The sequence below is a fragment of the Corvus cornix genome, chromosome 1 (assembly GCF_000738735.6).
Source record: "Corvus cornix cornix isolate S_Up_H32 chromosome 1, ASM73873v5, whole genome shotgun sequence".
Classification (NCBI taxonomy): Eukaryota; Metazoa; Chordata; class Aves; order Passeriformes; family Corvidae; genus Corvus; species Corvus cornix.
Genome location: NC_046332.1, coordinates 6,335,997 through 6,362,592, shown reverse-complemented (window position 1 = coordinate 6,362,592; position 26,596 = coordinate 6,335,997). Strand labels below are relative to the sequence as shown.

At 38.3% G+C, this 26,596-nt stretch overlaps 1 protein-coding gene across 3 annotated transcripts in view; it reads left to right on the top strand.

Moving 5' to 3' along the window:
* Nucleotides 1–26,596, top strand: part of CADM2 (cell adhesion molecule 2) — a 588,594-nt gene that overhangs the window by 449,752 nt on the left and 112,246 nt on the right. For all 3 annotated transcript variants that reach the window (XM_039556023.1, XM_039556015.1, XM_039556007.1), the window contains 2 exons: nucleotides 19,897–20,049; nucleotides 22,552–22,689. In XM_039556023.1, coding sequence (XP_039411957.1) covers nucleotides 19,897–20,049; nucleotides 22,552–22,689 — 291 coding nt within the window. The remainder of the gene's footprint in view (nucleotides 1–19,896; nucleotides 20,050–22,551; nucleotides 22,690–26,596) is intronic.

Below are 26,596 nucleotides of genomic sequence, written 5' to 3'. Positions count from 1 at the left end.
GAGTTCAGCTGGTGCAGTTGGACTGGTATCAGATGCCTCTGCACCTCTTGTGGTGCTGCATTTTCCAGTGGAGCACCAGTTTTGGTGGTGACTGTACTGCTGTTCCTTATTAGATCCAATGCCTTCTTTGTGGCACCTTACTTTGAGGCTGTTCAGAATCTCATTAACTTGAGCTGTAACCACTAAGAAGTGCATTTGTATGTAGAAACACATTTTTATTGTGTATTGCATCCTGTTTCCCCTTCACTTCTGGGCACAGCTTAGCCTGGCTTTCTGTTTTAGTCCAGCCCCATGCAGTGGCATTCCGCTGTGTCCGGTGATATTCCACATCTGCAGTGCGTGTTGTTCCTGTGCAAACCATGGGCTGTGGGATGGTACCTGCTTTGGCCAGGTGACAATGAGAGGCCACAGTAATAAACTGCTTCTCAAGTGCTCCCCTCTCATTATAATGGGCACTTCAAATGCCAGGTATGCCCAAAAAAGAAGGAAACTCCTCTCTGAGACTGTGCATATATGAGATGCTTCTTCCTCAGCTGAGGAGCAGAGGATGGCTGTTCCAGAGAGTTGTTCTGGTTCAACAACACCATGGAGATATGTAGCAGTTACAGTTTATAGTTATGTTCAGGCACAGGCCATGGGAAAATTGAATATAGGTGTCTAGATTTTCCCCAAGGAGCTCCAGGCTGTGGAAGCTACTCCCAGTTTTTATTAGAAAAAATACAGGCCTACCAGTCCTTAAAACATCCTAAATTATGAGTGTTTTTTTTTAATTTGTTGGGGGTTTTGGTTGGTTGGTTTTTTGTTTGGGTGTTTTTTTGTTGTTGTGGTTTTTTACCCTGGGAGATAAGAAGTTGTAGGGCTTTGAGATGGTTGTGACTTTCTTCCCACTTTTAATCTGGTGTTGCTAATTTACTTGATTTTAAATAAACACATTCTCAGATGATTTGATTGGCAATAAATTAAATTAATTTCCCCAGGTCAAGTCTGTTTTGCCCATGATGCCAATTGCTGAGTCATTTCTCCCTGCCCTTATCCTGACCCATGTGTCTTATGTTGTATCTTCTCTTCCCAGGAACTGAATGTCACTTATTATTTTTATTATTATTATTATTATTGCAAGAAATCATGTTTTCTTCAGTTCTTTCCTTTTTCTTCTTTTTTTTTTTTTTTTAGTATTAATGGACTCAGTATCTCTTGGGCTGCTAGTAAATAGCATCTTCTTTTCTGAAATAGGAGTAGAAGGTGAAACCCAGGTTTATCAAAGACTTAAGAGACTGGTGTAAATTCTGAGAAAAGCATGTGCAATTCCTGCCTCCTAGGTATTTTGTTCATGTCTCATTTTTCTCAACATCTTTTAGTCCAGTTAGAAGCTATTTCCTTCCTGGTACCAGTGTTTGTTTACTGGTTGCATGGGGCTGTGAGTGGAATTTCCATTTGATATTGTAAAGTTGTTAATGTTACTTCAGCAAAGCACTTAAAATTTTGAGCTAGAAACTTAACTGATACAATGTCATCTGAGAACCTGTTTATGATGAGGAATGTGTTAGAGCAGGAATTACATCGGAGTAGTTCTGACTGAGTGATTCCCTTCATTGTTATTTTGGTCAAGATCACATTCTTTCATAGTCAGAATAAAGCTACTTTGACAGGTGGCTGACATCAGGGTGTAAAGAACATCGTGCTTTCAGGCTATCTTGCAATATTTTTAGACTGCCCTTGAAACCACAGGTTTCAAATGCATTAATTTAATTGTTGCTAAGTTTCACTATGGAGTGTGGCACAGAGAGAAAAGTAGAAAGGAAGTGAACTGTTTTGTGGCTGTATGTTTAAATGATAGTGCATCATGTTACTGCTTTAAATACAGGAGACTGAAATGTGTTATCAGAAGGTTTTCTATTATACTATTAAAAATAACAAGAAGCACCTATTTTCTGAAAAAGAATGCAGACAAAATAAGGACAGCTCTTCATATTAAAAGGCAGAGGTCTCTCTACAAAATTTCTAGGGATGTGCTTGTAAGAGCTGCTGATCTCTTAAGAAGGTTAATGACTATGCTTCAGGAGGAAGAAGCAGTTCAGCTAATGCCCACTTCAGCAAATTAAAAAAACCCTCTCTTGCACTCAGGTATTTTATTCACATATTTTCCTCTTTCCCTGTCCCAGGGAAGACAAGATGGCTGAAACTTTGGATTCCTGCACCTGAAATAACAATAAAAACCTCTGTTGTCACCAGAAACATGTGAGTGGAAGGCAGGACAAAAGGATGAAGGAGGAGTTCCCTGCTGCCAAGTTCAGTGCCTAGACAGGTTTTGTACATTACTGAAGTAATAAGACATGATAGGGTGTGCATTTCTGAGCTTTGGGGGTTTTCAGGTGCTGTGATGTGATGCCAGAGACTGCAATAATGTGCCTGTAGCAGAGTGGTGCACACTGACACATGTCTCATTATAATATGTATAACTGCATTGTGATGCAGGTGTACTACAGGAAGGAGAGGGGAGGTTTTTGATTGTCCTTGGCTTCATGAATGGTTCTGCTTACATTGGCCAGCATTAAGTGTAGTGCTAAAGCACAACCTTAAAGCAAAATGATTTGTTGGAGATTGTAAAATAAGAACATCATCAGTCAAAATCACTGAAATAATGGAGAGGAGGATGCACTGGTTTGTAGCCAGTGAGGAGATCAGAACTGAATCTTCCATCTCAAATGCCACAGTGGCAAGCACATGCAAATAAAGCAGTGGGATTGAAAAGTGTTTTCACATGCCTGTTCAGTTCAGCTGTTCCAGACAATCACTTTGTTCCTGTTCTTGTTGCTGCTGCCCCAGCACTCAGCAACTAAGAGATGAACAGAGCTGTTAAAACTCAGCCAATTTGCCTTCCTGTGTCAATAAAGGAATGTTCTCCAGTCCGCTCTGGAACGAGAGTTGAATCTCCACCTTTCCTGGTTACCTTGCCTTTTCCCTAATAACACTTTACAGCAAATGTTAGATGGAAGAAAAAGTCACTGTGACAACATGGGGTTAGAAATCATTGGAAAACAGTGAAGTAAAAGTGACTCCAGACAAGGTCAAATCACAAACCAGGAACCAAAGTAGAAGCAAATCATGTGTTTCTCAGGAGCACATTCAGCAGGCCAGCCTCAGTGGGAAATAAACAGATTGCTCACTCCTCAGGACTGTGCCTCTCAGTGTTAGTTTCTGCATGAGAAATGGAGTGAATCAGGAATTAAAGGCCCTGTGTATTTGCTTTTAGAAGAGAAGATACCTCTTGCAAGTCTTAAGGATGTACCCTGCTAGTATAGGCCTGTGCAACCCCTCCAGTGAAAGGAATGAATTGCAAGACATTGTGGCTTTATAGGGTCCCTTCTTCAATTGTATGATGTTCTTGAGTAAGAAAGGAGAGTAGTTTGAGTTTCACTGGCATTGCATCCTTGTGTGGGAAAATTTTGCAAATGCTGTCTCCTGTGTTTTTAATAACACAGACTTACTTCCCCCTTGAGTTACTCTGCGGAACTGAAAGATACTTGGTTCATCTCAGAGTGTTTTCTGTGAGTTGCTTCTTACAAAGTAAATGGGGCAATAACCAGAAAAGTCACTTTTTTTCACCAACACTTCACTGTGTAGATTGTTCCTTGTTCTCCCTCTTTCTAGTTTTACCTGCCTTACAAGATTTATGTGCTAAAATTAAATGGTGCTGCCTCGATGGTGTGCTCTACAGAGACCTGTGTCACTTACCATTTTTAGTAGTTAGGAGCTGATTTGGCAGGATGCATTTAGGCTTTGTTTTCTGAGACAGCTAAGAATAGAATTGTTTGATAATATTCCATTATTCACCATGTGCTACCTAAGGGGCTATGCAAAACTCAGCTTTGTTTTCAACTAAGTTGGACAATTGTCCAGAAGCCGATACTGCTAATAAATTACTAGAGCACTGCAATATCAGCAAATATAACTACTAAACATGAATTTGAAAGAGCAATGATAGCTTAAAAAAAAGTTGTATCAAAAGTTTGGGGAAGTTCACAAAGGTAATGCAGAAAAAGACAGTAACAAATAAGCCACCCCTAAATCCATCAATACATTTTTCAGAGAGCAAACTGAATGCTTAGGACTGTCCCCATGTCTGTTCTGTCAGTCTCCAACCTCCTTTTATTAGTCTTAGATAGAAGATAAACAACAAGACTGACAGCTTTGTGTCCTTTGGCATTTTTGTGTCACCATCACAGAGTAAGAGGGTATTATGTCATCACTCAAGCCTGTCAGGTTTAGTTTAGCCTGCTGTTTGTCTTAACGATTGTTTTCCTCATTTTTTTCCCCTCAGTTGATACACATACCCTGTATAGATTGTATATTGTTGATGTTACCAGAATCCATTTTTCAGAGGAGAGGTGTTTTTAGCTTCAACCGTGAAAATGTCACCTTTTTTTTTTTCCCCATACACCAAAATAGAAATTAGAAAACCAAGCATCTTCTGCACTCCATCAGTTCTGGTCTGTGCAGAACTTCTTCATAACTCACGTGTTCAAACATTGTTTGCATTAATATTGCAGTCAATGAGAACTCTTGGATTTTTTTTTTTTTTTAAATCTTTGCTTAGGAAAGTTCATTATGGATAACTGTTGAGGAATCTCTATAGATTTCAGCACTGTACATTGATAACTAGTGCTCAGTACTTACCTTTAATTGCATCATTTATGGATGAAATAAAAGAGAATCTTAGCTGGAGCTTGGCTTTTGAAAACAGACAGGTGTTATGGGAGGTTGAAGAGTCAACACTTGACTTTTGTTAATGACTTCATAGCATGATCATTTAGTGGAAAGTACAGTTTTTCCTTACTAGGGGAGCCATAGGCTATTTCCACACAAAAGCAGAGATACCAGTAGGAAGTATCTGCGTCAGATTACATGTTCAAGCTCTCTGAGAAATGCCTAGGAAGAGCAAGAAAAATTAGGAGTGGAGAACTCTAAAGACAGCAAGCTGAAGCAGAGGACATATAAACTAAACATTATGAAGTTCTAGAGGGGGAATAAAACCTGGACAAGAAACTTTAGACTTAAGGATTCTATTTAGTGCTTCTTGGGACTCCTCAGTTTTCTCTAAAGGTGTCATGTAAGCCAGGTCAGATCTTCCTCAGGCTGCTCAGTCTAGCTGGTAGCCAGATATTTGGATCAGTCGGTGTTAGAGGGATGGGAAGGAAGGGAAAAATTTTTAGCTGCCACAGTCTCTAATGCAAGCCAATAAGATGACCTTTTCTGTCCACCAGTCTTCTCAGAGAATGTTGTAACCATCTGGGCCTTGTACTTTCTTAATGGATTTTGCTCACACCTTTACTTACCGAAGCTTTGCCACTGCAAGTATTCACAGTAGGAAGCAGAAAAAGGTTGAGCATGCAGGTAGGAAAAACAGGAAAACAGCATTTAAATCTTCCCTTCAATTAGTATGTATTTATATTTACATGTGTATAGTCTGTATTCACACACAGTAGGACAGTTTTGAAGTAGACTTTTAATGGCAAATGCCCCAAAGTCCAATGGTGATGGCATGCAAATAGATGGTCAGGTGGGGTGGAAATTCTGGAATCTGCCCCTTCTGAGCAGTGCTCCCTAAGCGGGCCTTTGGGCGTGACAGTGAATAGGCAGGTTCAGGAGAATCACAGTTTGGCAGAGGAGATCTAGCAAGTACTTCTGGGGGTGTCTGGTGGGTGAGCTCCTGGGTAAAATCAGTGGAAGAGCACTTTGTTTGGGAATTGTCCTTATGGAGAGACAGGATCTGTCCTGCACTCCCCATCCACCTAAATGACCCAGGAGAATTCAGGCAGTTGCCTGGAGGCATTTGTACCTTCTGAGAGACTTGAGCTCAGCAACTCAGCTAGGTACCCGTCAATGCATAATTGAAGGTTTCAGCAGTGCCCAAAGGTTTTCCTTAGGCACAGATTCATGTTTCTGATGCTTGCTGTAGTTTTTTCTTTGTTTTAAGTTCATCCCCAGCTAGAGCTAGGTGCCATTCCTTAATAAATTGCCAGAACTATCAGAGACGAAATGACGGTTCAGAGTGCCAGTGAGCCTCCTAGGTGGTGTTGTAGTGGCTTTTTGACACGTCTGTCTCTGCTGTCAAATTTATTCCAGCAGAGATCACCTTACAAGATGATACCTGATTTACATTACCTGATTTGTTCAGTAATGGGGGAGATCAGAGTCGAGTCCTTGATTTCATTTTCACAGGGAACAATATATCTTTAATTTTAAAATGGATGATCAGCGCCTACATTCAGAGAAGATGGCTACCGCAATCCCCATTGCGGAGCAGCGCAATCATCATTCCCATCCTACTTTGTCTGTCGCAGTCAGAAATGTTTCATCTTGGCTCATTTGTAGCTGTCTGTCTTGGATCTAGATAGACACACCTGGGCCAGATCCTCAAGTAGTTCCACAGTCTTTCCCCCTCTCCCTCCTTCCCTCTGAAATTAAGCAGTCTCCGAGGAACTTTACCCTCTAAAGTGCTATTGGGGGAGACAAAGACATTTTTTGCCCCTTTTTTTGGCTTTAATCCACTTACTGTTTTATGTCTGCTGGCAGAATTAGGAAGACAGATTTGCACATGAGGATGTAATTTTGTCTTCATCCCCTGGAGATAAACCTGGTCGCAGACTCTTCTAATTATTGGTGTAAAGCTCATGATCGAGATTTTACAGTAGGAACCTCCCGATGATCTCCTAAACAACTTTACAGTGCCTTTGAGTTAGTGTTAATCCACTTGGCTCTGATTACCCTTCACCTGACTGGGAAGTTAAATCTGCTGCTATTCGTAAATTAATAGGATTGTAATTTTCTGTGCTAGAATGGTTTGATAATTCATTATTATTATTATTTTGTTGGGTGGGTTGTTTTTTTTTTGTGGCAGTGGTGGTGGATTGTTTTGTTCTAATCTATCCCTGTTTGGTGATACTTTCTAGGATTCAACTTGACAAAATTTAATTTGCAAAGAATGTTTAAAATTTAGGAAACCCTGAAGAAAATAGCTGAGCATTTTTCTACAAAGTTACTGTTTGTGGTTTTTAATTCATTTTTTAAGCAAGGGTTAGTAAATTCTGTATGATTTAATTTTTCTTCTCCTGATCTCAGAACGGACCTCTTGGAAATTAAATAATACAGTATGATTCTTTTCTATCAAGCATAGAGGGTTCAAAAATGTATTCAGTAAGTCAACATTTAAAGATCTGCGTTGCCAGAGCTTCCAAAACTCTGGTGGTTGTTATTTCTGTCTGTAATGCTGTAATTCATTGTTGATGCAGAAGTTTTCTTGGGAGACTCAAGCTTGTGCTATCCTACAAGTGGCAAAAGCAGCTCAGACCAGATGACAACCCCCTAGAACAGGATCCTGCAGCATATGAGAACTCATCTGTGTGTACTCAGACAAATATCAGGCTCCCATTTCTTCACCTTCTCCCTTTCTATTGTTCTAGCTGGAAAGATTTTCACCGATTCAATCAAATGGTTTTTTAAATTCTTTTTTATTCTTGGAAAAGACATATTTGTGGGAGGGCCTACCCAGCACGGCGCACATTTCCAGGGGCGGTCACATTTTCAAAATGTCAACATTTTCCCTGTACCAGGTAAGACTTATCTCTATGGATGGATAGTCTTCAAGCAGTTGTCTTCATTACAGTTCAACAGAGTGCTCTGCAGGGTGTCAATTTTTAATTATATGAAAGCAATTTAAAAGTCAAAAAGGTAGAGAGTAATGCCTGACAACTTTTTTATTTGTTTGTTTTATTTTTCTGTAATATTGTGATACAGGTAAATGCTGTATGAATTAGAGAATCCTAGAACACCTGTGGTTGGAAGAAACCTCTTGAGATCATGCAGTCCAACTGCCCTGTTCAAGCTGGGTCAGCCAGGGCAGGTTGTCCCAGGCCATGTCCAGTCAGATTTTGAGTATGCAAAGCTGGAGACTTTACACCTTTTTGGGATCCTTTGCAGTAAAATACAGTGCCATAGTTCTTTCTGTGATTAATTTTTAAGTTTGTGGAGGACTGTCTCCAATGCTGGAGCAGAAGCATGTGAGGAGTCCTCCCACTGAGGAGGAAGCAGCAGCACAAACACTGAGTGATGAGCTGACCACAGCCCCCATTCTCTGTCCCTCTGCACTGCTGGGAAAGAGGAGTTATTAGAAAACTGGGAGTAAAATTAACCCTGGAAAGAAGGGAGGGTTGGAAGATAGGTGTTTTAATATTTGATTTGATTCCTCATTATGCTACTCTAATTAGATTGGTGATAAATTATAAATTAATTTCCTCAAGTCAAGTCTGTTTTGCCCATGACAGCAACTGGTCAGTGATCACTCCTACCCATGAGTCTTCCATTATATTTTCTCTCCCCTGTCCAGTTGAGGAGGGGAGTGATAGAGTGGCTTTGGTGGGCACCTGGCATTCAGTTAGGGTGCCAAACCCACCAAAATGATTGATGTTGCAGTCCCTTGCCTTTATGGCCCTACTCCAGTATGACTCTGTCTCTGTTGTACTGGTGAGCCCAGAACTGGGCACAGCACTAGAGGTGTGATCTCACCAGTGCTGAGGAGACTGGAAGGATCATCTGCTTGGACCTGCTGGCGATGCTCTTCCTAATACAGCTCAGGATGCTGATAAGTGTAAAGTAATTTAAATTTACAATTGTTACATTTTTGAACTTCTGCTACAGGAAAGATAAAATGTACTTGGGAGTTTATATTTGGAAATATAAAGTAATAAGTTAATTTAATGTACTCTTCCCATTTAAAGAGTTGCTGATCAGTATTCCTGATGCGTATTGTATATGTAATTGGTTTAGCCCATTCTTATTTTATTTTTTTTTCCAGTGGCCTCATTCTTATAGAAAACCTGTCTAGCACACAGAGGAAATAACATTATTTACTGCAGAAAATGGGAAGTGTTACTAATAGGGATGCCAACAGAGTTTTTTATCAATTAAAGACTGATGAAGAGAAGAGGAAGAGACTAGATGGAGTAAAAACTGGAGTAAAGGACAGTTTATTCCAAAGATTGGCAAGACCCACCTATGTGTGCAATCAGGAAAGATTTCAAGGAAAAGGAAAGATGATGAAGAGTAAGAGGAGTGAAAAAATGAGGAAAGGATCAGTGAGGCAGGAAAAATATTTTCTGTTGGAAAATAAATACGTATTGAGTATACTAAAGGCTGTGACAGGGGAAAATAATTACATATAAAATTTTATTTCGTTTTTGTTGGAGAATTTGGATATACCATGACTAAAGAAGGGAAAGAGGAGGATCTGAGGGAAGCATCAAATTTGGCAAACAGAGTTTGCAAAGAAAATGGTAAACAGAAAATGCTGCTTTTATTGACAGTGGTGGTGTTAAAATTTCACCACAGGAAGTGGATTTGATATCTGGAATTTTTCCAGAGCTGTTGAATATACCAGGAGTTGAGTAAGATGGAAGGGGAGGCTCACACGTATAGACAACAGGTTTTTTTCTCTAAATGCTTTTAAAAACAGAGGTCTTAAATTTTGTGCCTGGAGAAGGGCAAAAAGTAGCTGAATGCTAGGTAGAAAAGAGTTAAATTAATTAGCTCCGAAGAGATGAGAGAGAAGGAGGAATCAAGGACACAGCATCATTAAAAATGGAATAATATAACTTGGACACCAAAAACATTCATGCATGCAGTGTTGCAGATTGTTACTCTGTATTACTCCTGATGCTGTGAACACATTATTATCCAAATGGGCAATTAATGTCCTTTGTTGGGCACTTTGCTGAAAAGCCCAAGAAGAGCAGTAACATCCACAGCCCTGAAGGCCAAGCACCTCCTCTGCTTGTGCCATGGCCTATGAGGCAGATCTGGCAGGCACTCTTGATCCACTGTATAAAATTCAGTAGGACACAGTAATCTCAGAAATCCTTGTTCAACTCTATCTCCAATAATTAAGAGATTCACTGTCTATTAAAAATAGCCACAAAAATCGTTCACTATTGGAAGAACTCCTGGCAATTTTTAGTTATTAGATGCTTCCTTTCATATGACAATCATGATGTACAAATCTATCCTTCATAGGTAGAAAACTGAAGACAGATTAGTTACGGTGGTTTCTTAGTGAGTCTTCAAACTGTACCAGTTAAGCAGAGTGCAGAGTGAGAACCAATAATAATAGCTATTTGTTGCAAGTGTGAAGGAAGGGTTAGTAAATGGTTTTTACTCTCTATATTTTTTTTTTCAAATGAATCTTTTGTTCTTTACCTGTTGCTACAATTTGAACTGCAAAAGAAACAGCCGAGAAACAAGAAGAAAGAACCAACAACCATTTCCCCCCAGCTCTTAAAAAAAGGAAATGCCTTCAATAAATGTTTAATTGAAAAAGTCAGGATGCATTCAGCTGGTTTTTGTCTAGACATAGGTGTTAAGCATGGACAAGTTTCTTCTGGTGTACTCAAATATATGTGGTGTATGTGAATGGCCCAAAAAAAGTCAGATCTTATAGTAAGATCTATAGGTCTTACAGATCTTATGGATAAATAGTACCAATGGTAGCATGACTCCACACATCTGTTATTGTCAGTGTCTACTGCTAGTTAAATAATGCATTTATTCACAGTAGAGTTTTTTATCCTGTGCATCTACCAGTACTTAGTCTGCCATCATATGCCAAGCATCTGTTTGAGTTTTCTAAATAACATTCTCTAGTACTTGATGAGTATGTCTGGCCACCATCATGGAGTCCAAATATTTTATTGCTCCGCTTGTGTCACCACATTCTTGGAATATAGCTGCAAAAGAAATGCATCTACACAAACTAAATTTAGCCTAGAAAAGTTAATTTTTATCTTCCTCTCTCTTTTGTTTTTGTTTTTTTTCAGTTTCTTCAGAGGGACTCAAATCCTCACCCTCGATGAGGGAGAAAAAGGCTTAGGAAAAGCTAAAGAAGATTAATCTTTGTGAATATCTACCAAAGTGTTTTTAGTTGGCACTTCAGGATTGGTCACATTTCTGAATTTTGCAATATACAGATTCTTTACCCCAAAAACATCTAAAATGACAAGATCCCGGAATGTTTCACATTGGAAAGAGCCTCTGGACATCATCTATTCCAGCTTGGTTCTCTATGTTCAACTGGCTTCCTATGAAAATTAGAGGTCTAGAACTGCTGCCAATTTTTTTCTTTTGAATTTGGTTTAACTTCAGGATTTTCTGCTTCTTCTTGCTAAACAAGAGTCTCTTAGCCTCAACTTGTATGAGAGATGCTCCAATCCTTTAATTATATGTTTCTGACACCATTTCTCACTAACAGTTTCCTTCACAGCACATCTGCATCTGGAAAACTAAGACAAATCTCACAAAAGAGGGAGCATCTGTGTACTTGTGGTGGAGAGACAGATTGTCTGCTGCTAGGCTGTAGGAGAGACATCATAAAACTTTAAGGGCTCTATCATAAAAGATGTTGCAGCCATCAAAGAGCTTTCTGAGCATCCTCCCTGGAATTGCACTAGGCTCATCTCGGATCTCTCCTGATACCTTGTTCCGTATTTCAATTCCCTCCATAGTGACATCTGCGAGTCATCCCTAACAGCACTAATATCTTCAGTATTGATGTATACATTAGTTTTTGACTCTTCATTGGTGCTGGGATCAGTTGCTAGGTTGATTGCAGATACATTCATCAATTGTTGATGATTTCTTGGCTGTTTTGTCCAGGTTCTGTAATATTTTCAAGGCAGTGACCTGTTGTTAATTGGCCTCTGGAGGCAGCTGACTTGCTCCACTGGCTGCAGCAGGAGTTTAGGGAGTCTGACTGCTTAATGTAGTTAGGAAGAATGAGTATTCCTATGTTGGCATCTGTAGCCAATGTAGCCATCTGCTACAGGAAGGATGATGTTCATTTCTGTATCTAGGTGATCAAGAAGTGCAGAAAGAACAGGGGCATCTTATCGCTGTTCTCATTTAGAGAGAAATCTCTCTTAGATCTTCAATAAGTGATAAAGTCTCTCCATATTCTGCTGAAATAATGTGTTTGAGCAGGACTGCACTGTTTAGAAATTAGAAGACTCTGACTTTCCGAGGAATATGAAGCAATACCATAAACATGACTCTACCATGAGTAATACTCAGTCATGCCACTAAAAAACACTTCCAGTGTCATGGGATTATTAAGTTTAGCTAGTGAATGGGCAGAGCTGTAATGTCACCATCTGCAAGGTCAGGGAAATACAGCTCTGCAGCCTCCTTAAGGCATGGTCAGCTTCAGACACACACAAAAAATGTATTGCATTTGGGCAGGTCTGAGTAGGACCTGGCTGTGCAGCAGTGCTAAAAGTGTAAAATCCGTCTGAGTTATTCTGTGCTCCCTATCCTTTAGGACTCCTTTCACTCAAAGCTGACTAAAGCCAGTGCATGAAGGTCACCAGCAGTGACTGTAAAGAGCAGTCTCTTGATAAGCAAAAAGAGCATTTTACAACTGATGTTCTTTAAAATACACAGATGGTCTTGGTAGAGCTCTCTGCTGTTTGGCCAGACAGTTTTTAATACCTACATAAGCTTAACTGTACCTTGGTCAGAAACCTTTAAATGCTGGTAACACAATGATTACTATCAACAGCAGTAGCATGAGGAAAAATTACCTGGTCTGATCTTCACAGAACAGACTTGGAAATCTCTGTAACTTTGTTTTGGTTTGCAAGAGGATTCGTATTTATTTATCTCTTCTACTACAATAAAGTCATTATCTAACATTTCTCACTTACAATGAAGTTTCATTTGGCTTGAAACATAGTGTTTTGTCTTTTCAGTATTACCCTCAATATTATAAAAAAAAAATTTCTGATTTCTGTTAGTGTTTCCTTAGATAGGTGTGGACTTACTACAGCTCTCCATCATATTATTTTCATTTTCTTAGTATTAGTTTTGCAGCAGTATTCCATCAGTAGACCTTCAGAAATTATCTTCCCAACAGAGAGACTGTTTCTGTGTGTAATTTACAATATATGGCACAGTATGATGTATGCTATTTTGGAATATTGTAGCATTTTCTTTTACCATAATTGCAAGGATCAGTACAACCCTGAATAGGATTCATCTTTTTAGAGTGGTGCTGCATTTGAACATATAGTTAAATAATTTCCTCTATAATCCTCAGGACTCCTTTCCTGCATTACTGTTTTCAAAACATTCATCTCCAACTTGGTACATAAGATTACCAATTACTTTTATCTATTGAATCTCATTTATTTTAATTCTGTCCATCTCTAACCTTGCCAGATCATTTTGCAATTTTAATTTTTGCAGCTGCATATTTGAGAAATATGGTTTTTAAATATTTTCTAGGCTACTGTGCTGTGGCACATGTCCAGTTGCATTAGGATAATAGGAAATCTTGTAATTCCCCCTGTAGATGAAACGAGATGAACAGACCTTGTAAGACAACGTTTCATCCTGACTAATGTGATTTTCGTTTTATTATTTGGAGATACAGTTAAATATTATTTCAATACAGTAGAACAGCAAAGCATCTTCATAGTTCAAAAACTGTATGTTTTGCAAAGATTTGAAACTTAAATTTCTTATGTGAAACAGAGTCAGCCCTCAGACCTTCTCAGGCAATAAATGTCATCCTTATGATTCTCAAAAGACAAGAAGAAAATAAGTTTACTGTTTCTTTAATACCAGAAACCAGCATTAAAAACACCCTAGAAGGCAAGTTCTTCGTCTCATTTTGCATATTGCCATGTTTTTGAGTGCTCTGAAAAAGAGAGAAAGAAGCGAATACTGAACATGATTGTGAATGAAAATGTAGCTCAGTGCAGAAAATCTGCCGTGCAGGAAAGTTTTCTTTATTTATTCCACCCATGAAGGGCATTTAGTTGTCCTCGCCTTTGTTTGTCAATTGGCAACAGTTGGTGATACCTCACTTAGCAGCTGTGTTCAAGATCATAAGTCGTTGTAAGTCACCTTAAACTCTTTTCCTTTTATCCAGACTGCAGGAAACAGAGAATTGTTGTTTCACTGAAGAAATTACCTTTCTGTTTGGGTTTTTCTCATAAGCATCTAAGGCTGTACACCCTGGTAAATAATAGATAAGGTTGTACAGACAGGTTCTGAGTCCCCGGTGCTTTGGCCTTTTCAAGGCAAGCACAGAGTAAATGCCTCTCTTAGTGAGACTGTCAGCACCTCTCCTGATGAAGGGAGTTTGCTGCGTGTCTTTAGCAGATGCATTATGCAACAGGCAGAAATTCTGAAAAATTTAAAAAGGAGGAAGCAGCTTGCTGTTGGACACTGCTCTCTAAATAAGCTAATCAAATATTTCAGCAGTGTATCCCAGCTAAAAACAATCCAGTCTTTTCTTATTAGACTGCAAGCCACAGCATAAAGTAGAAGACAGCCAGATGATTAGAGGTAGAAGTATATACCTATTGACTCCATTGTTTCTTCCTTTTGATCACCAAATACTTTAGAAATGCACTGGAATGAAAGTAAAACCTGTCTCCAAAAATTGTTATGTAGTTCTTCCATTTCTAAACCCTTACGTAGCTCGGTGATGCCCTGAATTTCTTAAGTGAATGGGTTGAAAAATTTAGTGAAGTTGAAGTATTCACAGGGTCCAAGTGATTGAAAACTGTGACAGACACTGTTTGGAATGCCTCTTTGAACTCATCTGTGCTAATAAGCACTTTATTATGCCCTCATGCATCTGCAGTTTGGTCAGACTGTTCACAGCCACATAGCCAAAGATCTCTCCACAGTATTGCTGCCTTCGGTTTAGGTGATTTCTGCTGATTTTACCTATGAATGATATCACCTTTAAGGGATACCAATGTTACATATGTCAGCCTATTTTATAGGTTGCATAGAAATTCGTAATTTTTTTCCCTCTGCATTGGCATTACCTGCGAAAGTAGACCCAGTTTGAGGACTTCTGTCCCGGGGGGAAGAAGTGATAGTTTCACAGATGCAGTGCTATGGACAGGTGAGAATGGCCTCCACTGAGAAGTAAAAGTGGCCTTAGCACTGCAGAAGTAGAAATAGAAAACATGGGATTACTAAATATGCACACTGCCCCCCCGTGTACTTGCATGAAAGTAATCAGGTTGCGTGCCTGGAAATGAAAGAGGAAGGAAATGGATTTTCTTTCTGCATAAAAACAGCTGAGAAGTTTTAAAATCTTAGGTATTCAGATACCATGAAAGTACTGACTAGACAGGTTAGGCATGAATAGAATAACTATGTGTCAGTTCTTATTCTTTTAAAGGAAATTTGAATGTTTTGAAAAGAAATACATGAATGTTTAGAAGACACAGAATAATAATCGTTTGGTTTGTTCCATTTACTCCCATTCTGTCTCTCTTTTTCTTGCTCTGGTGGTGGTGGTTGATGCACAACTGTAAGCAAGTTCTGTAGATCATCCTATGGGAATCTTGATATATTGAATTCATTAGGAGCAAAGAAAAAGGGCCTTCTCAAGTATATCCAGAAACACAACATAAATCCCTTTAAATCTATTTCAGATGATGGTACTACATTCAGAATGTTGGAATCTGGAAATCAGAGGGATTGTCTCAGTTTCATAAGTATTAGAATTCTGGGAGTTTACCATGACCTGCAGAGTATCAGAAATCCTTCTGGTTCCAACTAATGGTTATGTTATTCCCATGAGAGAGGGAAGAACTCCAACATAAGGACAAAAATTTTGTTGAGTGAGTCCCAGGATGGCAGCATATGTCAAGTTAGTATTCTCAAAACATCAGCAAATTACTCTGAGGGATTTGGGGATTTAGTTGTTTGTTTTTTCCCCCGTTCTTCAAATATATGACTTAAAATAATACAAAGATGTGGTCATTTTAGATGAAATAACATTAGAGATGCTGCTGTGTGGCTGCTACATCTAACAGGTCCAGCTGCCTTTTCCTCACAGTGTGAAATGTGGATGTTTTTTCAATTTCTGCAAATTTCTAAGGTTCTTTTGTCTCTCCGATATAAGTCCTGTTGCAGGATTTCTCTATGATAATATATGATCATTATATTATTATTTTTTTCAAAAAATAAAGTACAACTTTGATTGTGAACAAGGAGGCCAGTTTATTGTGATGGTCGTCAGTCTCAATAATTACTAATTAATGCAGATGAAATACATGGCTGTATCTCTTACTCATAATTAGCTCAACTATACAAATTGTCAAGGTTGCTTGTTTCTGTGTCAGAGAACATTCTGAAAGGAAATCTTTTCCACAGGAAAAGAGAATGACAGGTGAAATAAATGAAGTGTGTCTGCTTAGGAACAAGTGTTTTATGCATAATTATTTCATGCCTTGCAAATTAACTACATGATATGTGCCTGGGAATTACAGAAAACTGAAATTATGTACCTAGGGCATATTGGAATTTACTATGTAATTATATTTCTTGTTGCATTTTATATTTTTCAAAGGCCTTGCAACATAAGAATTTAGCAAAGAGATGCCACTGCTGGTATTCTCTGTTACTGCTTTTGGCATATGTGTATTTCCTTGAACTCAAATAAATATTCTGTTTATTTACCCTTTTTCTAGTCTCTCTGTAGGTATGCAAACTATGGATAGGGTAATGACTCAACAATGTAGGTTAAAATCCCCAGGAAGAGGCCAGAAAAGTCTTTTTGGCTTCTAACAAAGTGAAATGGAAAAAAGAAGAGTTTCCAAAGAAGGTTTCAAAAGAGCAGTGTTCTACTATTTTGTGTTCAAGTGATAATTAAATGTGAGGGAACAATTTGTATTTTACTTTATGGAACTTTATCTGAACTACTATGGTGGACCTGCTTGCCACTTGGTGCCTTTCAGTAGCTGCCTTCTGTCCAGCCTCTGTGGGCTGCTCTGCTCCATGAACCAGGCTTGGCAAGATTTTTCTGCCATGAGCCAGACCCTGTCCTGCTCAGTCACAATGCCTGGATATCACGCATTGCTGGAATTACTCTTCTTTCTGCAGTGTTCCTGTTGTTTCCATCACCATTTTAGCAAAATGCACCTAAGACAGAAAATGGAAACAAACCAGTTCTGGCATCCATCACAGTCATCAATTCCCTGAAGACAAACTGGTGTCTTTCTAAATAGATGAGGATATAGAAACAGTTACAGGAATACAATTTGAAAATAAGATTCTAAAAAGTCTCTGTATAAGTGCTCACCTTGTCTAAGCCATAGCACTAAAATTTGGTTTGCCTGTCATCTGTGTAGACAGGAAAGCTTACAAATATTCAGGTTTGAAAATGATGGAAGAGATAATTGTCTTTAGACCCAGCACTTAGAAAAATGCTTCTGACAAACATCTTTCCTGCAAAGGAACATTATGTTGGTGCTATTTGCTGCATTTATTGCAAAGGCTGTGCTGGTATTTCCATTATGAAACTTTCTTGCTGTTCTTTCAATAAAAATCCACTCCATAATGAAACATGGAATATCTGATCTCATCTCTTGGCCAGTGGTTGTTTTTTACCAGCTTTCCAGAAAATTGACTGAGCTGAGGTTTTTATATTGTACAAAGGTTAAAAAAAGGTGTGGAGGGGGTGGAAGTGAGGGAGGGGAGCAGTAGGAATGTAGTTGATAGAAATGGTTTGTGCTTCAGTTGTAGGATCTAAATGATGTGCTGTTGGCATCATCTGTAGGCCAGTTGTGCTGTACTGTTCTTCTTAGTGCATGAAATTCTAAACCTTGCCCCATCTGTAGGAAAATATTTCAATAGATACATAAATCTTCATCATGAGGAAATAACAGAAAATTATAACAAAGTAAAATACTATGTAAGATGATCTAGTGCATTATTTTTTTAATAATTTCAGATTTAGAGCAGGAAAAAAAATCACCATTTCCAAATTATGGAGTGCTGAGAGGTTTTTTGTTGTTGGGGTTTGTTTGTTTCATTTTTCTATTTTTTATGCTGTTGCTAAATTATATAAATGGGTGTGGTGGTGATCAAACCATTTGGAAGCGCTGAATCCTTTTTAAAATTTTTTTTTTTTTTGGAAGGTCAGTAATATGAAATAAACTGCCATTCTTACGTGTGCTCATTTGCATCTGACTAGAATTGACAAGCTGAGAAAGGAATTCTGAGTCCCCATCTCCTTCCTCAAAGACAGCAACAGCTTCACTGTTGTGAGGAGTTTTGGCTGCTAAAGCCACAGTGATGAGCTTTGCCTGCTGTTTGGGGTTGGTAGACACTTGCTTTATGTGCCTTTTTGTTTTCCTGAGCTTGTTTTTCTGGGCCATTCTGTCAGCTTCGCGTTTGGTGGCTTCTGGTTCGCTTGCTTGTTTGTTTAACATTGCACCTTTTTGCATCATTATATGGATTTGATATTATAAAATACATAATTGTTGGGTTTTTTCTTGTTGTGGCCAGCCAGACAACATCTCAGTTCTGTTTGGAATGTGTCCATTACACACCACCTCAGTCCCTTTGATGAGCCTTGAAGAAATTCAGGGCATGTCTATATGTTAGACCTGCTTAAGCTGCCACCTTTCAGACCCTGCAGGGAGGAAGCTGAGCTTTAGCTGGCCTACCCTGAAATAATCAGTAAAGTCAGCTGAAATTTCCTGGTGAAAACAAACCTAAATGGCAGCTTTAGAAGCAAACAAATTCAAGTGACATTTTTGCTGAATCTTCACTGTATCTTCTTACTGTGGCATAAATCTATGTGGATCAACTTGGACAGCAATTGGGCAGAAACATCTAGGTTTAATAGCAGAAGAACCGCGGTAAAACTTCTTATTTTTGTCACTGGAAGAGATCTACTAGACAAATCTAAGAGTCTTTGGAGACTTTAGAAAGAGGTGAGAGAACAGCATTAGGGACTTGAACACCTTTGTTCTTCTCACAAATGCAAGTGTAACTGTCTCGATAAATATCATAGTCCCATTTTGCTTTTGAGTTTCAGAGGCTTGCTATAAAAATAGACTCCTTGAAGTTCCACACACTGTCAGGCCAGAGATTTGGATCTAGAGGTATACAGCTAAACTTCTTGAGTTACAGAGGCTTTTTTACTGTTTGCTTAGGAGAATTACAGTGTTTGCTTACTTACGATATTAGTATTTCTATGCTGTGGAAAGGCTTGAGTAATATATACAGACTCCTGAAACAGCTTTACTGCAGAGAAATAGAATGTTTGGGAATGTTTTGGCAGTTTTTCAATAGAAAATGGGGGTTACCCTAAGTACAGGTTTTAAAATGTTGTAAATTTTAAATCATTAACCAAAGTGACAGTTTGAATTTCAGTGAATCTACATGTTCTTTTTCCCTCATTGGTTTCATGCAAATGAAATAGAGGATCATATTTTTATTTTAATCAAAAAAGTAAAGCCAATATACACAATTACCTCAATTTGTTGAATGAACTACATATGCACGTATAAGTGGAATTTTCAATCTATCAGTTATTACCAATAAGAAATACTCATTTACAGAATTCGAGATATCTGATATTCCTGTTCAATGTGAGTAGTAATGGACAGGAGAAAAATCTGTAGGCAAGCTATGCAGGGATGGACACAGGATTCTCAACATCTGTAAATACATGTAAAACAGGCTGGTTTTGGGAAGCATTTATTTTAGGCACTTAACAAAGCTGTGAGGGGGCAGAAATCCGTGTCATTGTTTGGATTTTTAGAGGCAGGCCAGAGGTAACTCAAATTCTGTAGTTTCTAGGTTAATATATGTTACAAATCACCCAGTACACCACTTGAACACTTGCTAAACTCACATACTTTTTTCCACAGAGAAAACAAACTACTCTGCATAGACAACTGTGTCCACATCCCTGTGTTCCAGGGCCTGGTTTCACTAGGAACCTTCATCGAGCCTCCTGTATAACACCCCACGCTTTGCTCACGTGCTGGATCCCGCCTTAACGTGGATTATTTTTTTGTTTTTCAGCTCTGAGGGACAACAGAATTGAGCTGGTCCGAGCATCGTGGCACGAGCTGAGTATCAGTGTCAGCGATGTGTCCCTGTCGGACGAAGGGCAGTACACCTGCTCTTTATTCACTATGCCTGTCAAAACTTCCAAGGCTTTCCTCACCGTTCTCGGTAAGGACGAACAGCTGAGCAGAAAGAAGCAAGTGTTAAGCTCCTCAGGCTCTGGCAAATTATGATAAGAATGAACTTTTCTAAGGCTTGGCAGAAGATAAATGTAAATGTCTGATCTAGTTTCCCTGATGTTTATTGTTTCATATTGCTGTGCTGAAAAATAACATGCCTCTTACTGTTCGCACCGTGGCAGGATAATGAATTAGGGAGCACACAAACACCACGGAACGAGTGCTCCATAAAATGGACATAACCTCTACATCCTGAGCACCACAAGTGCAGAGAAGGTGCATGTGTTCATCTCCTAACAATCTATTGGATAGGGCAAAGGGGAGAAAATCAGAAAGCATGAAATCAAAACGGGCTTTAGACCTTTATCGTTTTTCCGTCGTGCTTTTTTTTTGGCTCGTTCTGCTTTCTTTTTTTTTTTTTTTTTTTTTTTTGGTCTATAAAGTGCAAATTTTCACTGGGCTTGCTGCTTCTTTTATGCTTTATCCTCTAAGTTCTCTGCTGTTTTCCCCAAAGGTTATAGATACACATAGAAAAGCAATAGATTTTAAGAGATGCCCAGGAAATAAAGTTTCTGCTCGAAGCTTTGTATGACTCTATGAATGTCAGTAGCCCAATCAGCCAAAATTGCTCTAGTTCATTGAAACACACCTGCAAACCTAAGAGGTTATATGATTTTAGAGATTGATTTTTATTATTTTTTCCTTTTTTCTGTCCCTGAACATGACTCTTTCTTTCTTTTTGTTTTATTTTTATATGTGGATGGGCAGACCATTGAATTTAATAGGACTAATTCTCTGTGGCAGTAATAGTCACATTAATCCAGCCAGGGAATTGGTTTTGTGCTTAGGTTATGAAATACATCTCCCTTTCAGTCCCTGTGAGACTGTTTTACAAAAATCTTCACAAGTTTGCCATTAAGGACAAAAAGTACCCACTCAAAGCAGTATATTCTGGAATAGCAACTGCCTATGCTGAATCTTCTTTCTGTGGAGAGGCATTTCATGATCTAAACAATTGAGGAGTGCACCAGGTCAACCTTTTAAATGACAGAAAGACAAAGAAAGGTGTTAAAAAGACAAGAAAACCCCAAAAATATCTAGCCAATACTTAGTAACAGAAGTATATTGGTCTTTCACAGTCCTTTAAGCTTTACCTTCATTTTAGGGGAGGGTTTCATGAAGTTTTCCCATCATTTACTTACCTTCTAAGAGAGAAAGCTGCACAGTTTAAGATTCCTGCCTTTTCTTCATTTTGTATTTGTAATTTCCTATTTCAAAATAGCATTCTAAACTCTTAAAACATTTTCTACTGGAGAAGGGGATCTCTGCCACATTAAAAGATGTATTACATCTTTTAATCAGATAAACTATCCTTTTATGTACAAATAATCTCTATATTGGCTGTTCTGCTGTTGATTAGAAAATTTAAGTGTCAAGGTATTGTAGCAAACACCATTTTCTGTCCTGAAAGAGAGAATTAGATTTTTTAAAGAGATGTACTGTGCAATAGGTAATGCTGCTTTGCTTTTATGTACATAATCTGTTATTTTGGAAAAGAGATACAGGAAAACCAAATTATTAAATACAGGGCAGAGGATCAATTACTGTGACTGAGCCCTTTTATGTAGCCACAAATATGAATGCACCAAAGCACTGTAAATGCAAGTTACAGCTGACTTTTTTTTAGAGATTTTTATATATCAGTCATCAGTATTACTTTAAAATAAGTTATTCTCGTGTCTTCATAAGTTAAATGGATTTATACAAGTAGTGATCAAAATTTTCCCAATTTTATTCATGTTTTGTTTTTTGGGGTTTTTTTTTAATCTTCCACGGCTCGTTGAAAAACAACCATTTCCAAATGTAATATAATGTGCATGGTATGTCAAAGTCATATGATCTCCTCTGAAGAACTTGTATTCAGCTGAAGAACTCTCCATAGACAGTGGAGCTGTGATTATACCTCTTGATGTTTTGGTTTTGCCTTCTGTGGAGATAAAGTGACTCCTGTATTTATTTTCCTCTTCCCTTTTCCCTGGATTTTGTATTAAAGTCTTCATTATTGAGGTGTAAACATCTGTTCTAAACTTAGGTCAGTTCAGCTTTTTGTTGCCAGTTATGTTTAATTTTCACAGTTGTGCTTCTAATGTGCTTTGTCATCCTGCTTGCTGTGCTGAGCACTTTAAATATTGTAACAAGTCAGACTAGACCTGCGTGCAGAATATACAGAGATAAGGTATTTATTAAAATGCAATCTGTTTCTCTTAGAAAATTAGGTAATTCCTGCTTGCTTTACTTATTTAGAATCAACTACCATTCAGATTGATGGTTTATTTACAATAGGAAAAAGGTTTAACTGACAAGGCACGAGGAATTAATTATCCTGTTTCCAGAATTTAGAGCATATGAAGAAGTGAACTTTAGGTTGGTTGTGTGTTCGTGGCAGCAGCTGACACTATCAGAGAAATTACTTTGTTTGTTTGCTTGTTAGGTGTTCCTGAGAAGCCACAAATTACTGGATTTACCTCACCAGTTATGGAGGGAGAGAGGATGCAGCTCACTTGCAAGACATCTGGTAGTAAGCCAGCAGCCGATATCAGATGGTTCAAGAACGACAAAGAAGTTAAAGGTATTTAAAAGGATTTTGGTGTCATTTGGTCCAATTGCCAAAACTATACATTCTGTAGAATTATGTTTTTTAATCTGTGTTTGTAAAGTTTCTCCTATTGAGTCAGATAAAGAATTGATTGTAAATTACTGTAGTTGTCATATAACCATCTTTTTATTGTTTCTTCAAATGGTAGAAACTGATGGTTTGGATTGCTCAGAACTCTGTGCAGCTTAATAAACTCCACTGTGAGGCTTCTTAGAGAATTGTTTTCTGGATTATTATCATCACAGTCATACCCCTCATCCCTGATATTTTCCCTTTTCATTTCTTTTGTGCCATTCCAACATGAGGTATGCCTGATTTAGTTAATTCCCAGATTTAGGTTATACTCCTCTAAATAACATGACCAGGTGAGGCAGAACCATATGAAGGAGACAGAAGATTGCACTTCCCATAGGAGAGCTGTGGAGCCTGCTCTGGTGGGGAGGAGTCAGGATGTAGCAAATGAGGGAGTCTCAGCTGGGAAACTCGGAATCTACAGCTGAGGCAAGGATGCTGACAGTCTGCAGCAAGGAGGAGGGAGAAGATCGATGTTAAAGGGGATCAGGAAAACTTCACAGGGGCTGGGGGGGAGTTGGACAAAGTCCGCTGTAACTGAAAAGCCGTTGAGTGACTAAAACCAAAGCTGACAGCAAGGATTTGCCTTTGAGGATGCAGTGACCTAGGAAAGAGCTGCATATAAAAAGTTATTTATTTCCTTTCTGTCTTCTCTTTCACTTTGTATGTTCTTTGCTTAGAACTTAGTTTTCTGGTCCATATTCTTATAAATGCTGGAATAGTTTTAAATCCTCATTGGTGAATGAGTGAGTGAAGAGAGCTTCCTGCTGCAGAAGGCACAGTCACACCTGCAAGCCAGTTGAGGTGCCCCTTATAAAGTAGATGGATAAAAAGGATAAGGTATTGGTATTTATTCATGTCACCTCTATTCATTCTGCTATAAAAACAGATGAATAAATGATTCAAAATCCACCTTTTCTGTGTAGCTTTAAAAAACAAAAACAAGCAAACAAAACCCCACCCTACATTTATCTGATTTGTCAAATATTTTGGATTTCGTTAGCTCGATAATCTGCCTCAAGCAAACATACAGAGTTAATTACAGAACCATTCATCTTCCTTTACTATTGTCTACCACAGTTCAATGTGCAAAACCAGAGTTGTGGTGTAAAATTGGTAAATAAAGGAGATCGCAGATGATTGCCTAAGGAATCCTGTCCATTCTAGAGGTATCCTTATATTTCTAATGAAAATGAGAATAGTGTTGAAAGAAACAAGCATTTTAGACTGGATCCATTTGAAATGTTTAGCAAGGATAGAAAATGAGGAAACAGAGAATAATTCTTTGCAATACTGGGAAATTTGAGGAAATTGATGAAAGAAATGCAGCACTTAGTCAAATGTGATTAAAAAGAGGAATTTAACAGCACAGCTAACGCACATGGTACAGCATAGAATCTATCCTTCAGAAAAGATGGCAGGATGAATATACATATTCAAGGCATGTAAAGATTGGAAATCACTCCAAACCATGTCAATACTTTAGGAGAAACAGTGATACAGTCGGCCTAACAGCAAGGCAACGCATATTTGGAAAGATCTTATTTTGAAAACTATGTTTTAAAATCTGATGTAATACCTTTGCCTTTCCTTCAGCTGACATGTAGTTGAAGCCTGCAAGCAGTTTGGCAATTTGACTCTTCAACTAATTTGTTCTTCTCAAGTGTTCCTAAGGGGATTTAAAAAAAAACAAAACAGGATGGGGAAGAAACCAAATGGTATGAAAAAGAGCAGTAAAGGGGGAAAAAAACCCCCAACAACCAGAAATAAGAGGAAAGTACTGAGCACATTCATTTCAGTTTAGTTTTCTAGGTCTTCTGAAGAGCACATTGCCATTTCTCAAAGGTTAGAAATAAAATAACCTAACCAGTCTGCAGTGGCATCAGCAGAAGTTACATTAGCTTTGTGCAGTGTAAAAGGTGAAATGATAAATCTGAGAAAATAGATATGAAATTATATGCTAATGCAGCTGACATTAAAGGTTAGGAGTTCGTCTGTCTAGCACCAGTAAATCCAATTGTGTTACACTGTATTATACATGGTGCAATCGAATGTAAATGATGCACTGAGATCAGAGTTGCACCAAAGGGGGAAAAGCCACTCTAAAATTGTAGCTCCATTGCTATTACTCAAAAAATGAATCATCATCTGGTAAAGGAATATTGTTTGATAAAGTAAGTGTTAGTAATGAGAGAGACTGAATGTGAAGCACTGGGTGCCACACCTTTTACTTTAGTGTTCTGTCACTCATATATGCACCAAATTAATAAAGGGATCTGCAGTTTAGCATTCTGGTGATATTTCTGTAAGATTGTTAAAAGCAAAATTTTCATTTTATAATTACTTTTTTTTTTAACAAAATTTGTTACATGCTCTTTCAACAAGATTATGTAAAGAATTATTTTTAGGCTTCAGGAATATTTTGAATGGATTTCCTTTTTTTTTTTTTCCCCCTGGATAGATTGGATTATAAAACAAAAAAGTTCATTTGTTTGCAGCAGGTTAAGATACTTTAAATAAGTTTATGTATTTTTAGTATACACAAAGATTACAGAGAGGCACTGATGATTGTTTCTTGATAAACCTCTAAAAACAAAGATGATTTTTTTAAATAAGAAGGCTGTTTCATGTCAGAACTTGAGTTTAAACATAAACAAAAATTAAATCTGCCATATAAAGCCAGAAAAGCTGTCTTTTTAAAAGATGGGTATTTCCGTGTGTTACAGGCGTGTGCTTCTCTAAATAGCTTGCAATGAGCAATGGATGATGGACACTCCATCATTTCCATTTATTATTTCACTATTAAACATCGATACTTAAGAGATGCAAACCTGTATTAGTTGATACAGGCATATCTATATGTGCCTGTCTGAAAAAGTCATGGAAGTGGGCCCATAGCTGATCCTGAGATTTCATTTGGCCCAACATCCATATCAAGGTTAAATCAAGGGGCTAAAGGTCTTCTCCAATTCAGGTTTGAAAAATCTCCCAGGACAGATATTCCATAGTCTGTCCAGGCTAGATTTTTCAGCATTCTAAAGCCCTCTTGTAGAATGTTTTCATTATTTGTAGGTATTTCATGACACATAATCAGGATTTGTCATAGTGTAACTTTTGTTGCCCCTCAACTTTTGCTGTACGCCTCTGAGAGGACTGGATTTTTTTCTCTATGGCCACGATTTATGTTCTTTAAGGCAACAGTTTGATCTGGTTTTAGTTTTCTCTTCTTCAGGTTAGATAATATCAACTTTCTTGAGCTGTCCTGGTACAGCTCCTCTGCCCATCTCCATGGCTCTTGCTTGCACCTGTTCAGATTTTTCAACACTTTTATTGTACATTTTTTCTTCAGAAAGCCCAAAACTTGGCCTGGTACTCTCAATGCAGCCATGCATGTGCCAAATAGAGGTGAGGGATCACTCCCTTGACTTCCTGGGTGTGCTCTTACTAATGCAGGGCAGAGGGGTTTAGCTTTCAGCCCTGCAAAAGCACTCTGTTGACTAATGCTCAACCTGTCCTCAGAACCCCTAGGTACTCTTCTGTAAAGCTGTATCCCTCCAGCCTGTTCCATTACAGTGCCTCCCACACAAAGTGCTTGTGTAATGGATTTCTTTTTCACCTTTTCTTCAAGGGAGCATTTAGGAGAGAGAGGAGCAGCAAGAAAACGAATGAAACAGCAGACTACAACTGCCATATTTAAAAATTCTGTAAAATATTCTGAGGGATGGTGTGTACCGAGTACCTGATCTCCACTGCTCCTATGTTCACTTGGGTTTACACTCAATTAGCACATATTACAATCATCTTCATT